General features: G+C 38.8%; 1 protein-coding gene across 1 annotated transcript in view; it reads right to left on the bottom strand.

The window, feature by feature from the left end:
• LOC132550274 (transcription elongation factor SPT5-like) overlaps nucleotides 1-13,639 on the bottom strand; it is a 61,467-nt gene that overhangs the window by 2,259 nt on the left and 45,569 nt on the right. Inside the window, exons 17-23 of the mRNA XM_060214321.1 lie at nucleotides 12,317-12,442; nucleotides 11,612-11,801; nucleotides 9,756-9,861; nucleotides 3,074-3,310; nucleotides 2,104-2,288; nucleotides 464-726; nucleotides 23-118 (exon numbers count right to left, since the gene is read on the bottom strand). Coding sequence (XP_060070304.1) covers nucleotides 23-118; nucleotides 464-726; nucleotides 2,104-2,288; nucleotides 3,074-3,310; nucleotides 9,756-9,861; nucleotides 11,612-11,801; nucleotides 12,317-12,442 — 1,203 coding nt within the window. The remainder of the gene's footprint in view (nucleotides 1-22; nucleotides 119-463; nucleotides 727-2,103; nucleotides 2,289-3,073; nucleotides 3,311-9,755; nucleotides 9,862-11,611; nucleotides 11,802-12,316; nucleotides 12,443-13,639) is intronic.

Here is a 13,639-nt window from a genome sequence, read left to right as displayed (position 1 = left end):
CACTGTTTTGTAGCATAGTTACCTTGTCACCTTTCTCAGGTAGAACAGGTTCCAGGTGATCACAGGCGACATTAACTGTCTTGTCTTCCTCAGCAATGTACACAGAACACATTCCACCCTACAAACAACACACAGAACTATTCTGAAATCAACCTGTAACAGGCCAAATGTGTGATGTACACAGAATATATTCCACCCTACAAACAACACACAGAACTATTCTGAAATCAACCTGTAACAGGCCAAATGACAGAGAAAAAATCTGATATTATACATAATACACTTTGTTTAAGATTATACAACATAACTGAAAAACCCAGATAACAATTCTGTACAGTACAGAGTGATAACAAGAGGAGATTATATATATATGTATTATGCATTAAGACAGTTAAGAAATTTGAGATTAAGGGAGCTCTTGACAATAAGTCTACAGATCACAACAATGGTCATTGGACCTCACCGTGACACTTCTGATGGTACCAGTCTGGTAAATGAGGTTGGGGTCATCATGGGTTTCTCTGATTTTGACCTCAATCTCGGTGGTGTGCCAATCTGCCATACTGTGGTCCATTCCCATGCCAGGGGTTTGTGGAGTGTAGGGTGCCCCGGGGGTCATGGGGCTGTACCCCATGGGTGAAGGACTGCTAGAGAACCCGCCAGGGGAAGGAGATGGCTGGTAACCACCAGGACTCGGGGTGCTGCCGAACCCTGCTGGACTAGGTGCTGTGGCCAAATAAAAAATAATACAGTGAAAAGTATTATACAGGACAAAGAATTAGAACACTAAATCTCTATATATGATCTGATCTGTAGACAAAACATTTTCTTGTTCTTTTGCTTGGGAGGAGGTTGCTATCTGTTAAATAAACCTTATCGTCAGATTATCTTATGATATCTTGTCTAATGACTTTGCACTTTTCAAAAAGTCGATAAAAGATTTCCTGTATCACTAAGACTACTTTGTCGCTTGGAAAAATCTCTACTGTTTTCCATCTAGGTTGTTTAGAATTTCTTGAGAAGCATTTTCTGTACTATTTAAAGTTTGTCAAACTTCTTTCAATTTTAAGTGATAAGTTTTGAAAAACTTATCCCTATTCGGCCATCATTTCAGCTTTAAGTTTCTTAAGAGAACCAGAACTAAACATGGCTTTCCCATTATTCACTGAAAACGACTGATCTATTCATTAAAATTTCTATAGCTTAAATTCAAAATGGCTTATTGTTGGCCATTTTCCTTTTCAAATCAGTCAGAATTTTTGTCCTGCAAACCAGGGAGACAGAAGAATCTACACATGAAGCAAAAGAAAGAAACATTAAGCAATAATTTGATAAGATCAGACAAAAGTAGCTGGACCAGAAACAATAGAGGAAGGATAATCTAATCACCTTATCATTATTGGGTGGTTGGGTGACGCAGTGATAACACACTGGCTGTTCACCTAGGCGTCCAGGGTTTGATGCCTGGTATGAATGTGGAAAGGTATGAGGTCATCTACCCAACCACCTTGGCCAGTGATAACACACTGGCTGTTCACCTAGGTGTCCAGGGTTTGATGCCTGGTATGAATGTGGAAAGGTATGAGGTCATCTACCCAACCACCTTGGCCAGTGATAACACACTGGCTGTTCACCTTGGCGTCCAGGGTTTGATGCCTGGTATGAATGTGGAAAGGTATGAGGTCATCTACCCAACCACCTTGGCCAGTGATAACACACTGGCTGTTCACCTAGGCGTCCAGGGTTCGATTCCTGGTATGAATGTGGAAAGGTATGAGGTCATCTACCCAACCACCTTGGCCAGTGATAACACACTGGCTGTTCACCTAGGCGTCCAGGGTTCGATTCCTGGTATGAATGTGGAAAGGTATGAGGTCATCTACCCAACCACCTTGGTTTTCCCTGGATACTCAGGGTTTCCTTCCATAGTATGACCCCTCATGTGTTTCCATCCAGGTCAAAAAGTGATATAAGCGTAAAGGTTGTTGCACAATTGTTGTAAAATATGTAAATATATCTTAAAATTGCTTATATGCAGACCTCTACTATAAACATCAACACAATGTTCCTTCATAGCTGTAGAGGAGGAATAAGCAGGTTTACCTTGATAGCTAGCTGGAGAGGGTGAAGCCTGACCATATGGCGAGTAACTTGTCCCTGGGGTCTGCGGTGTGAATGGCCCCTGAGGGCTGGGTGTACTCTCAGGGTATCCTGGTGTGGCAGGGTTGGGAGTGTTATAGTTGGCAGGGGATGACTCATCAAAACTGAAATCTTCAAATTCTGAATTCCTGTTACAGAAAAAAATACTTCAAATTTTAATTCTTGAAATGCAAAAAAAACCTTCAAATTTTAATTCTTGAAATGAAAAAAATACATATATAAGAGATCCTAAAGGGATCGTGGTGCCCATCATTGTTCGATCTTTATTTGCTCTTTGAAAGTTGGATCTTTTCCCTTCTTTTCTCTTCTCTGTTTTTGCTCTTAATGATAAGATATTTGAACATTCCTGTGCAGAAATAGCCATGATAATCTTTAACTGCCAAATGCAAGATGGTCACCTGAAAGCCATGGTGTTTTTTCTGATCTGTCCCAAAATCAAACAGGCACAACGAGGTATCAGGGGAAATCTAAACATGAAATCTGAGAAAGATCTATGCTGTTGTTCTCAAAAAAAATAGTGATAACAATCTTGCAAAGTCAAAATCCAAGATGGCTGTCTGTGAGCCATTCTGTTTTTCTGATCAGTCCAAAAATCAAAAGGGCTCAACAAGGAATCAAGTGGAACATACACATATTTGAGAAAGACTTATACAGTAATTCTCAATAAATAGTGATAACAAACTTTCAGAGACAAAATGGAAAGATGGCCTTACAGCCATTGTTATTCTGATCAATACCAAAAATGGGCACAGCTTGAGATCAAGAGAAACCTACATAGGAAATTTGAGAGAGATCCATTTAGCGCTCCTCAAGAAAGAGTGATAACAAACTTCAGTAGGCAAAATTAAAGATGGCTGCCTGTCAGCCATTTTGTTTTTCTAATCAGTCTCTGGCTTATCTGATAGTGACATACCTGCTTGGTGTGTTTGGATTGGCTGGATCCCATGCACTAGCTCCAGGTGTCATGCTACCAGGCTCGTGTAGAGGGGTACGACTTCCTGGCGTGGCATAGTGTGGAGTACGACTTCCATCGTGGAGTGGTGTCTGGGAACCATACATCGGTGTGCGTGAACCATACATTGGCGTCTGTCCACCCATGTATGTTGGAGTCTTTCCATATGATGAGGACATTCCACTGGGCTTTCCTCCACTGTACATCAACATGTTGTTATCAGAACAAACCAGTACATCAATCAGTCAACTGTTGTTTTATTTTTACAATACTCATTTACTTAACAGCGAGCGCTTTATGGTATTATGTGTGTGTGTGATAATTCAACTCCAACAACCTGCCCATACGATCAACTTTAAACGGAAGTGTGGCAGGAACTTCATTACCCACAATACACTTGCCGCAGCACACAATGAGAACTGCCAACCCGTTGAATGGATTAAAAATTATTTTGACCAATAAAATATTGTTTTAAGCTCTCATGTAGAAATGAAATCATACTACAAGTCTTAAATAATTCAGATGAATTTAACAAACATATACTTTAATGGTTTGAAACGTATATAACAAATATCTCGTTGAAAAATTGCAATTTTAACCAATCAAGATTTGAGCTTGGTTGTGCTCCGATGTACCTGATTTCCGGTTTAATGTTTGGGACCTTTCGTCACTTTCCGTGAACGAGACGATGTGTTTCTTGTTCACGGAAAGTGACGTAAGGTCCCGATTTGACGAAAAACTCGCCCATCTCCTAACTATATTACATATCCTAATTGTACTATTAGTGGTTTGTTTTTGTGTGTGTGTGTGTGTGTGTGTGTGGGGGGGGGGGGGTTACCCAGAATAATGCAGTTTGTTTGTGTAATATATTGTGGCTTTCATAAGAATTTTATTTAAACATATATATTTATATTGATTTTCTTAATTACAATGTATAACAGATTAGTCTCAACAGGGTTTATAACTTTACCCTCTTTTTGCTACCAGGACAAAAAGAATATTGTGATTTTAATAATGAAAACTTGTTAAATATATAAGCGCCACCTTTACAAATCCGACTAAAACTATAATATATTTTCTTTCATCATATTTTGACAAAATCCTTTCTTTTTTCAAAGCAAAGATGATAGAAAGTCCTCTCTGCAATATCTGTAACTCTAAACGGGAAACTCTTATGCATTTATTTTGAAGATCTTTTTTATCAATTGTTATAGTCTAGATATGTTGTCAGTGACTTTTTTAATACATTTATTGTTACCATTGAAACCGATGACCCTCATCAAAATTTCAGTTTTTCTGGGCCAATACTCTGACAAGGCAATTGCTCAAAACTGTTTACACTTAATAATCTAGTAGTCTCTTTTGCTATGGGGAAAATTGCCATTTAAAAACTTTTTCTGTTACCATGGAAACATAGGCCAAACCACAAAACTTTTTTCAAACCAGTTATCTTAAACCATTCAAGGTAATTACCCGATACTCAAAACATTGTACAGGCATCAAACTAGTACTCTAGTAGAAGTTCTCCATTTCAATACTTTGTATGGAACAATTAGAAATAACAAATAGAAATTAACTTGTTGTAATATTAATATATATATGATTGTGTGTTTTTCATTTAAACAGCTTCGCGAAGGGAAAATGTCACATTTTGCGTTATCTTGTCGTCCTTTGTTTGTTTTGTTCTTCTTTGTCTGCCTTCATGGTGTATGATTGTATGTGCATGACTTACTTACATAGGGAAACTTTGTTATTTCAACTTATAACAAGAGATCCCAGAGGGATCTTGGTGCCCACCATTTGAGGATCTGTTTTCAGTTCTTGAAGATTCGTTTATTTTTGTTTGTTTGTTACAGGTGTTGTAAATGTTCATGAACTGGTCTTCATTGAATGTACTCAATGATGGCACAAGATATTTTTATTAAGCACCTATTAGCAAATATCATTTGAAAAAGATCCCAAAGTATTATTAGATAGCAGTCAGTTACAGGTGTAAAAATGACAATATGCTTGTGCTGTATTACTGTCGACATCCAAGATGGCTGCCTGTGGGCCACCTTGATTTCAAATAAGTCCAAAAAAGGTACAATGCACAACTAGAGACCAAGGGAAACCAATATCTATGAAATATCAGAAGGATCCATCCAGTACTTCCTCAGATATAGCAGTAACAAGATTTTACTCTCAAAAACCAAGATGGCTGCCTGTCAGCCATCTCGATTTCGGATCAGTCCAAAAAGGTATAATGCACAACTTGGAACCAAAGGGAACCTGCATATGAAATTTGAGAAAGGTCCATCCAGCACTTTCCAAGAAATAGCAGTAACAAACTTTTACATCCAAAATCCAAGATGGCTACCTGTCGGCCATCTTGAATTTGAATCAGTCCAAAAAAGGTACAATGCACAACTAGGGACCAAGAGGAAACTGCGTATGAAATTTGAGAAAGATCCATCCAGTACTTTCCAAGAAATAGCAGTAACAAACTTTTACATCCAAAATCCAAGATGGCCACCTGTCTGCCATCTTGAATTCGAATCAGTCCAAAAAAGGTACAATGCACAACTAGGGACCAAGGGGAAACTGCATATGGAATTTGAGAAAGATCCATCCAGTACTTTCCAAGAAATAGCAGTAACAAACTTTTACATCCAAAATCCAAGATGGCCACCTGTTGGCCATCTTAAATTCGAATCAGTCCAAAAAAAGTACAATGCACAACTAGGGACCAAGAGGAAACTGCATATGAAATTTGAGAAAGATCCATCCAGTACTTTCCAAGAAATAGCAGTAACAAACTTTTACATCCAAAATCCAAGATGACCACCTGTCGGCCATCTTGAATTCGAATCAGTCCAAAAAAGGTACAATGCACAACTATGGACAAGGGGAAACTGCATATGGAATTTGAGAAAAATCCATCCAGTACTTTCCAAGAAATAGCAGTAACAAACTTTTACATCCAAAATCCAAGATGGCCACCTGTCGGCCATCTTGAATTCGAATCAGTCCAAAAAAGGTACAAAGCACAACTAGGGACAAAGGGGAAACTACATATGAAATTTGAGAAAGACCCATCCAGTACTTTCTCAGAAATAGCAGTAACAAACTTTTACTTCCAAAATCCAAGATGGCCACCTGTCGGCCATATTGAATGCGAATCAGTTCAAAAAAGGTACAATGCACAACTAGGGACCAAGGGAAACCTGCGTATGAAATTTGAGAAAGATCCATCCAGTACTTTTCCAGAAATAGCGGTAACAAGAATTGTTTACGGACGGACGAGGGACGACGAACCACGGACGGCAGGGCAATTTGAATACCCCACCATCTGATGATGGTGGGCTGAAAATCACACTTGTTGTAAGCAAGAGGGGTCTAACTTTGGGAGGAAACCTGTATCCTTTCTATCCCTTCGGGGAATCGAACCCCGAATGGCTAGGTGATAGACAAGTGTTTTACAACTGTGCCACCAAACCACCGCCTGATCATGGTGATACAATGTTTTCTAGAAGAAGAAGATGTGTTGCTGCTGCTGCTGCTGATGATGATGATATATTGGTACATTTTTATGTGTCGATGTTTTGTTCAAATCTTGCGAAATATACAACAAATTAAAAAAAACACGCTTCCTGACAATGCCCCATAAACGAATTATATAGTCCTGTCTTAATAGGCCACATCACTAACTCTTCTAGTAAAAATCTCAATTGCAGACTCAAGGTTTTGGTAAGGGGATTCAATCACAGAATGTAATTGATAATTTGAACAAAAGTAATAGTCTAGAATCCAAACCAAGGACAGAAGTGGTTTTATTGGAGACTTGGGGTCAAGTAGATGTTTTACTGGAGATTTGGGGTCAAGTAGTTGTTTTACTGGAGACTTGGGGTAAAGTAGATAATTTACTGGAGACTTGGGGTCAAGTACATGTTTTACAGGAGACTTGGGGTCAAGTACATGTTTTACTGTAGACTTGGGGTCAAGTAGATGTTTTACTGTAGACTTGGGGTCAAGTAGTTGTTTTACTGGAGACTTGGGGTAAAGTAGATAATTTACTGGAGACTTGGGGTCAAGTACATGTTTTACAGGAGACTTGGGGTCAAGTACATGTTTTACTGTAGACTTGGGGTCAAGTAGATGTTTTACTGTAGACTTGGGGTCAAGTAGATGTTTTACTGTAGACTTTGGGTCAAGTACATGTTTTACTGGAGACTTGGGGTCAAGTAGATGTTTTACTGGAGACTTGGGGTCAAGTACATGTTTTACTGGAGACTTGGGATCAAGTACATGTTTGTTTTACTGGAGACTTGGGGTCAAGTACATGTTTGTTTTACTGGAGAATTGGGGTCAAGTACATGTTTGTTTTACTGGAGAATTGGGGTCAAGTACATGTTTGTTTTACTGTAGACTTGGGGTCAAGTACATGTTTTACTGGAGACTTGGGGTCAAGTAGATGATTTACTGGAGACTTGGGGTCAAGTACATGTTTTACTGGAGATTTGGGGTCAAGTACATGTTTGTTTTACTGGAGAATTGGGGTCAAGTACATGTTTGTTTTACTGGAGAATTGGGGTCAAGTACATGTTTGTTTTACTACATGGGAGAATTGGGGTCAAGTACATGTTTTACTGTTTGGGGTCAAGTAGATGTTTTACTGAGACTTGGGGTCAAGTACATGTTTTACTGGAGACTTGGGGTCAAGTAAGATGTTTTACTGGAGACTTGGGGTCAAGACTTTGGGGTCAAGTACATGGTAGACTTGGGGTCAAGTAGATGTTTTACTGGAGAAGTAGATTGGGGTCAAGTACATATTTTACTGGAGACTTGGGGTCAAGGAGATTTTACTGGAGACTTGGGGTCAAGTAGATGTTTTACTGGAGACTTGGGGTCAAGTACATGTTTTACTGGAGACTTGGGGTCAAGTACATATTTTACTGGAGACTTGGGGTCAAGTAGTTGTTTTACTGGAGACTTGGGGTCAAGTACATGTTTTACTGGAGACTTGGGGTCAAGTACATGTTTTACTAGAGACTTGGGGTAAAGTACAGACTTGGGGTCAAGTAGATGTTTTACTGGAGACTTGGGGTCAAGTAGTTGTTTTACTGGAGACTTGGGGTCAAGTAGAGATGTTTTACTGGAGACTTGGGGGGGTCAAGTAGATGTTTTACTGGAGACTTGGGGTCAAGTACATGTTTTACTGGAGACTTGGGGTCAAGTACATGTTTTACTGGAGACTTGGGGTCAAGTACATGTTTTACTGGAGACTTGGGGTCAAGTACATGTTTTACTGGAGACTTGGGGTCAAGTACATGTTTTACTGGAGACTTGGGGTCAAGTACATGTTTTACTGGAGACTTGGGGTCAAGTACATGTTTTACTGGAGACTTGGGGTCAAGTACATGTTTTACTGGAGACTTGGGGTCAAGTACATATTTTACTGGAGACTTGGGGTCAAGTAGATGTTTTACTGGAGACTTGGGGTCAAGTACATGTTTTACTGGAGACATGGGGTCAAGTAGATGTTTTACTGTAGACTTGGGGTCAAGTACATATTTTACTGGAGACTTGGGATCAAGTAGATGTTTTACTGGAGACTTGGGGTCAAGTAGATGTTTTACTGGAGACTTGGGGTCAAGTACATGTTTTACTGGAGATTTGGGGTCAAGTAGATGTTTTACTGGAGACTTGGGGTCAAGTACATATTTTACTGGAGACTTGGGGTCAAGTACATGTTTTACTGGAGACTTGGGGTCAAGTACATGTTTTACTGGAGACTTGGGGTCAAGTACATATTTTACTGGAGACTTGGGGTCAAGTACATGTTTTACTGGAGACTTGGGGTCAAGTACATGTTTTACTGGAGACTTGGGGTCAAGTACATGTTTTACTGGAGACTTGGGGTCAAGTACATATTTTACTGGAGACTTGGGGTCAAGTAGATGTTTTACTGGAGACTTGGGGTCAAGTACATGTTTTACTGGAGACTTGGGGTCAAGTACATGTTTTACTGGAGACTTGGGGTCAAGTAGATGTTTTACTGGAGACTTGGGGTCAAGTAGTTGTTTTACTGGAGACTTGGGGTAAAGTAGATAATTTACTGGAGACTTGGGGTCAAGTACATGTTTTACTGGAGACTTGGGGTCAAGTACATGTTTTACTAGAGACTTGGGGTCAAGTAGATGTTTTACTGTAGACTTGGGGTTAAGTAGATGTTTTACTGGAGACTTGGGGTCAAGTACATGTTTTACTGGAGACTTGGGGTCAAGTACATGTTTTACTGGAGACTTGGGGTCAAGTACATGTTTTACTGGAGATTTGGGGTCAAGTACATGTTTTACTGGAGACTTGGGGTCAAGTACATATTTTACTGGAGACTTGGGGTCAAGTACATGTTTTACTGGAGATTTGGGGTCAAGTACATGTTTTACTGGAGACTTGGGGTCAAGGAGATGTTTTACTGGAGATTTCAGGTCAAGTACATGTTTTACTGGAGACTTGGGGTTAAATCAATGTTTTACTGTAGACTTGGGGTTAAATCAATGTTTTACTGGAATTGCCTTGATTAATGATTAATATTTACTTTCATTAAACTACCACATTCTTACAGATACAATATTTACAATTTTCACTGGAAATTACATACGTCAGTGTGGAGAGCCTTGTTTTGTCCACCGAGATCGTTTTACAGCTGGAATGTAGCTCGACACGTGCGGTGGAGTCTGTTGCATCCTTTACAATACCAATATATCCTGTAACACAGTAATAAGTATAATGTATAAATCTGTCCTAAATACATTCACTGTGAGATCACCCATCACTGCCTTACAGACACGGCATCTCAACCAAAATGGCAAGATTATTAATTTGGCAAACAAGAGGTTTGCCAAGTGTTTACAACTAAATAATCTTTTCCTGAGGGTTCAGACCCCATGTTTACAACTTAATAATCTTTTCCTGAGGGTTCAGACCCCATGTTTACAACTTAATAATCTTTTCCTGAGGGTTCAGACCCCATGTTTACAACTTAATAATCTTTTCCTGAGGGTTCAGACCCCATGTTTACAACTTAATAATCTTTTCCTGAGGGTTCAGACCCCATGTTTACAACTTAATAATCTTTTCCTGAGAGATCCCCCATCTCACCCACAAGAGAATGTCTAATTATGTTTCTTGAGCCTGCTGTGCTTCCTATATATGTATTGTTTTCATCAAAATGCTTGGCATTATTGATATGATGTCATAGCTATGAAAGGGAACCTCTCCTGTCTCAACTCTGGAGTTTGATAAAGAATTATTCTAGCCTTGATGGGTAAATCCTCATTATTTACCACTATGATATTCCTGTCACGACGATATCACGACGTCATAATAACAATTCTTCACTGACGGCAGGTGAACAACAAACTAAATATTGTACCTAACAAGAGATTCCAGAAAGATCTTGGCTCCTACCATTGTTTGATCTTTAGTTGCTCTTTGAAAAATGGATTTTTTTCTCTCTTTTTTTTCTTTTATCTGTTTTTGCTAAGAAAACTTTAACATTCCTTTGTAGAAATAAAGCGATGATAATTTTTAACTGTCAAATGCAAGATGGTCACATGAAGCCATGGTGTTTTTCTGATCTGTCCCAAATCAAACAGGCACAACGAGGGATCAAGGGAAATCTAAACACGAAATCGGAGAAAGATCTATGCTGTAGTTCTCAAGAAATAGTGTTAACAATCTTGCAAAGTCAAAATCCAAGATGGCCAGCAAAATCCATCCGGTGCTTCATAAGAAATAGTGATGTCAAAAATTGTTTTCAGACAGACGTACCATGGAAGTAGGGTGATTTCAATAGCCTACTATCTGATGATGGTGGGCTAATCAAGCCAGCAGGGTAAGATAAACATAATCTTTCACCCCCGTGTTGGTGAGAGTGATCTCAACCCTTGCCAAAAGATGTTTAATTTGCAAACACTCAGCAACTGTTGTGTTTACTAACATCTTTCCTCCACCTATCTACCAAGGGATGAAAAATTCTCCCGCCACTTTAAGTATGGTTACACCAGGGTAAAAGATATAATTTAGGTTCATATACTTGGTGAAAAATTAATTCAGCAGTTCTCACTCTGAAAACATGTCATGGCAAAACTGAAGTCACAAGCAAAGTAATTTGATTGGTTCTTGGAGAAAAAAACTGACCAATCGCAGACCGATACGCTCCTTTTGAAGATTATAAGGAAATACACCAGACATCAAAGTCATTACAATATACCATTATGCGAACTCAAGATTTGTTTGATGTACATCAAAGGATCAAACCAGTCTTTTCGTCATGTCCACAAGGTGTTATACATGTAACCTTCAATTTTGCCATGAAATGTTCCAGGGGTGTAGAGAGCGAAAGTAATTGTAACTCCTGGAGTATCTAGGATAGGATTATTGAAGAAAAGTAAAGATCTGCTAATGCTACACTATTATTGATATTTTTCCGACATCAGGAACTGTAAAACCAACCTTTGAAAGGACCTTGAACGATCCGCACCGTTTGACCAATGAGTTCACGGTCTCTGCGACTGAAACCCCCACCCCCTCTCCCCCGTCCTGGGGTACCACTGCCTGGTGTTCCTCCCCCGCTGGCTGGGTGGGCGGGGCTTGACAATCGTGGAGACATAAAACCAGCCACACCAATGGATGTTGTTGATTGCTGTGATATAATTAAACACAAAATGAACCATTTATTGAGTATTCAGAGCTTTTTTCTATTTCATTTTTGGTCATTAGCCTTAAAAGTTAGAGGAAAATGTTGTATTTAATGATGAAAAACCTTACACAGCATCTACTAGAATTCTTAGGAGACTAAAACTGAAAGCCAATGGCTATTTCAAATTTGTCTAACTCTTCAACAGAAATGAGAAACTGAAAGTTAACTTTTGGAAAAAAAAGTGGCATGTACATCTATACAAGGTGTCTAACATTCCTATATAGTGTCGTTGAAATAAGAAGTTATCTGGACAACTATTTATCAGAAAACCAGTTTAAAGTGATCAGTTACCATAGTCAAGTTGCCACGGCAACAAAAATTTTGGGATAAAAAATCTACAGCATTCTCGAGTAGTTTCATTGAAGTTTTTCTATGGATGGATGTTCCACCCATAACTTCGTTACAAGGGTATGATTAAGATTTTCTTTCTTTTTGAATTTTTCTCTGCGTAACTTTACCTTGGCTCCTCCTGCTAAAACTAAATGTCTGGTTCGACAAACAAAATAGCCACCATTATCTGTCATCATACGTGACATCAGGAAGGCGTAGCTACGATACAAATGCATGATCTCTCCTTGACGACCCTGTGAAGACAATCAAAGCATATTAAGACAAAAATAATCTTGATATTGGCACAATCTTGGACATCTTTTAGATTCTGCATATCTGTAAACCCACACAAATATAAATTTATAGCACTACACACAGGAGACCCACACAAATATAAATTTATAGCACTACACACAAATATAAAGGGCCGGTTTCCAAAACGGCCCCTTCTCTGATTCAAATTTCCTGTTGGTGGTGCATTGCCCATGCCGTTGTGGTCACAAATCTATAAAGTATAAAGATTTAGGTCACTTGGTTTGTTTTTTATGGCTCCTCAAAGTTGTACCTTTCAGAAGCTGTCTAAGTGTTGATAAAATGTGCATGTTATGTAAAATATTAATGAAAATCTAATCAAATGATAGTCACCGTAAAGAATACATTCATGGCATGATTGTGACAAAAAATCATGTTTCCATCGCGCCATTTGGCTGTTTTATGGAAGAAACAATCTCAAAAATGCCATTTTCGATGATAACATTTTTGACACAAAAACTGTGTTTTTTAGAGAATACACCCTTTTATGGGCGTTGGATGCAAACCAATTTTTATCCTATTAAATAGTACGTAATATGCTATTGATGAGAGGAAAAATCATCAAAATGTAAGTGGTGGAACATTTTCAAATGTTGGGTTGAATTAGCCTATGGTTGAATTGCCGATTTTCGACTTTAGATAATTAACAAAAAAACGAGAGTATTTGCTCGGTATGTTGAGAATATGTACACAGATATGAAAAAAAGTTAGAGAAACACTTTTTCATAAAAAAATCCAAGATGGCTACTTCACAAGTCCCCGTGGTTGAAGACATTGGCTGACAAATAGACAGAACAACAAACTAAACGTGTTCCTTATGATTTTGGTTGGTTTTCGCATTTACGGGAGTGTTCATAGCTACGGGTGATTGTATAATACCTATATTTATAAGTTTGGTTAGTCACATGGTAACGGGGATCTTTCATGTCAAGCCCCAAACATACTTTCGACATATGCACTCCATTGCCGCATGGAAAACTATTTCAAGTTTTGTCAGAATTTCTTTACCTGTGGTTGTAATGGTCGAGGGTTTTCCAGCGTCCTGTAATACACAAAGTAGTACAAGATACTGGAGATGTGCGCACACATTCCCATCGTTCTCTCTCCAACTGGGCACTGGCAGTAGTAGTCCTTTATTG

The sequence above is a fragment of the Ylistrum balloti genome, unplaced genomic scaffold (assembly GCF_031769215.1).
Source record: "Ylistrum balloti isolate Yb309-2 unplaced genomic scaffold, AGI_CSIRO_Ybal_v1 Utg370116, whole genome shotgun sequence".
In the NCBI taxonomy this organism is placed as follows: Eukaryota; Metazoa; Mollusca; class Bivalvia; order Pectinida; family Pectinidae; genus Ylistrum; species Ylistrum balloti.
Note: the sequence above shows the minus strand (reverse complement) of the source record. Positions and strands in the feature narration are given on the sequence as shown.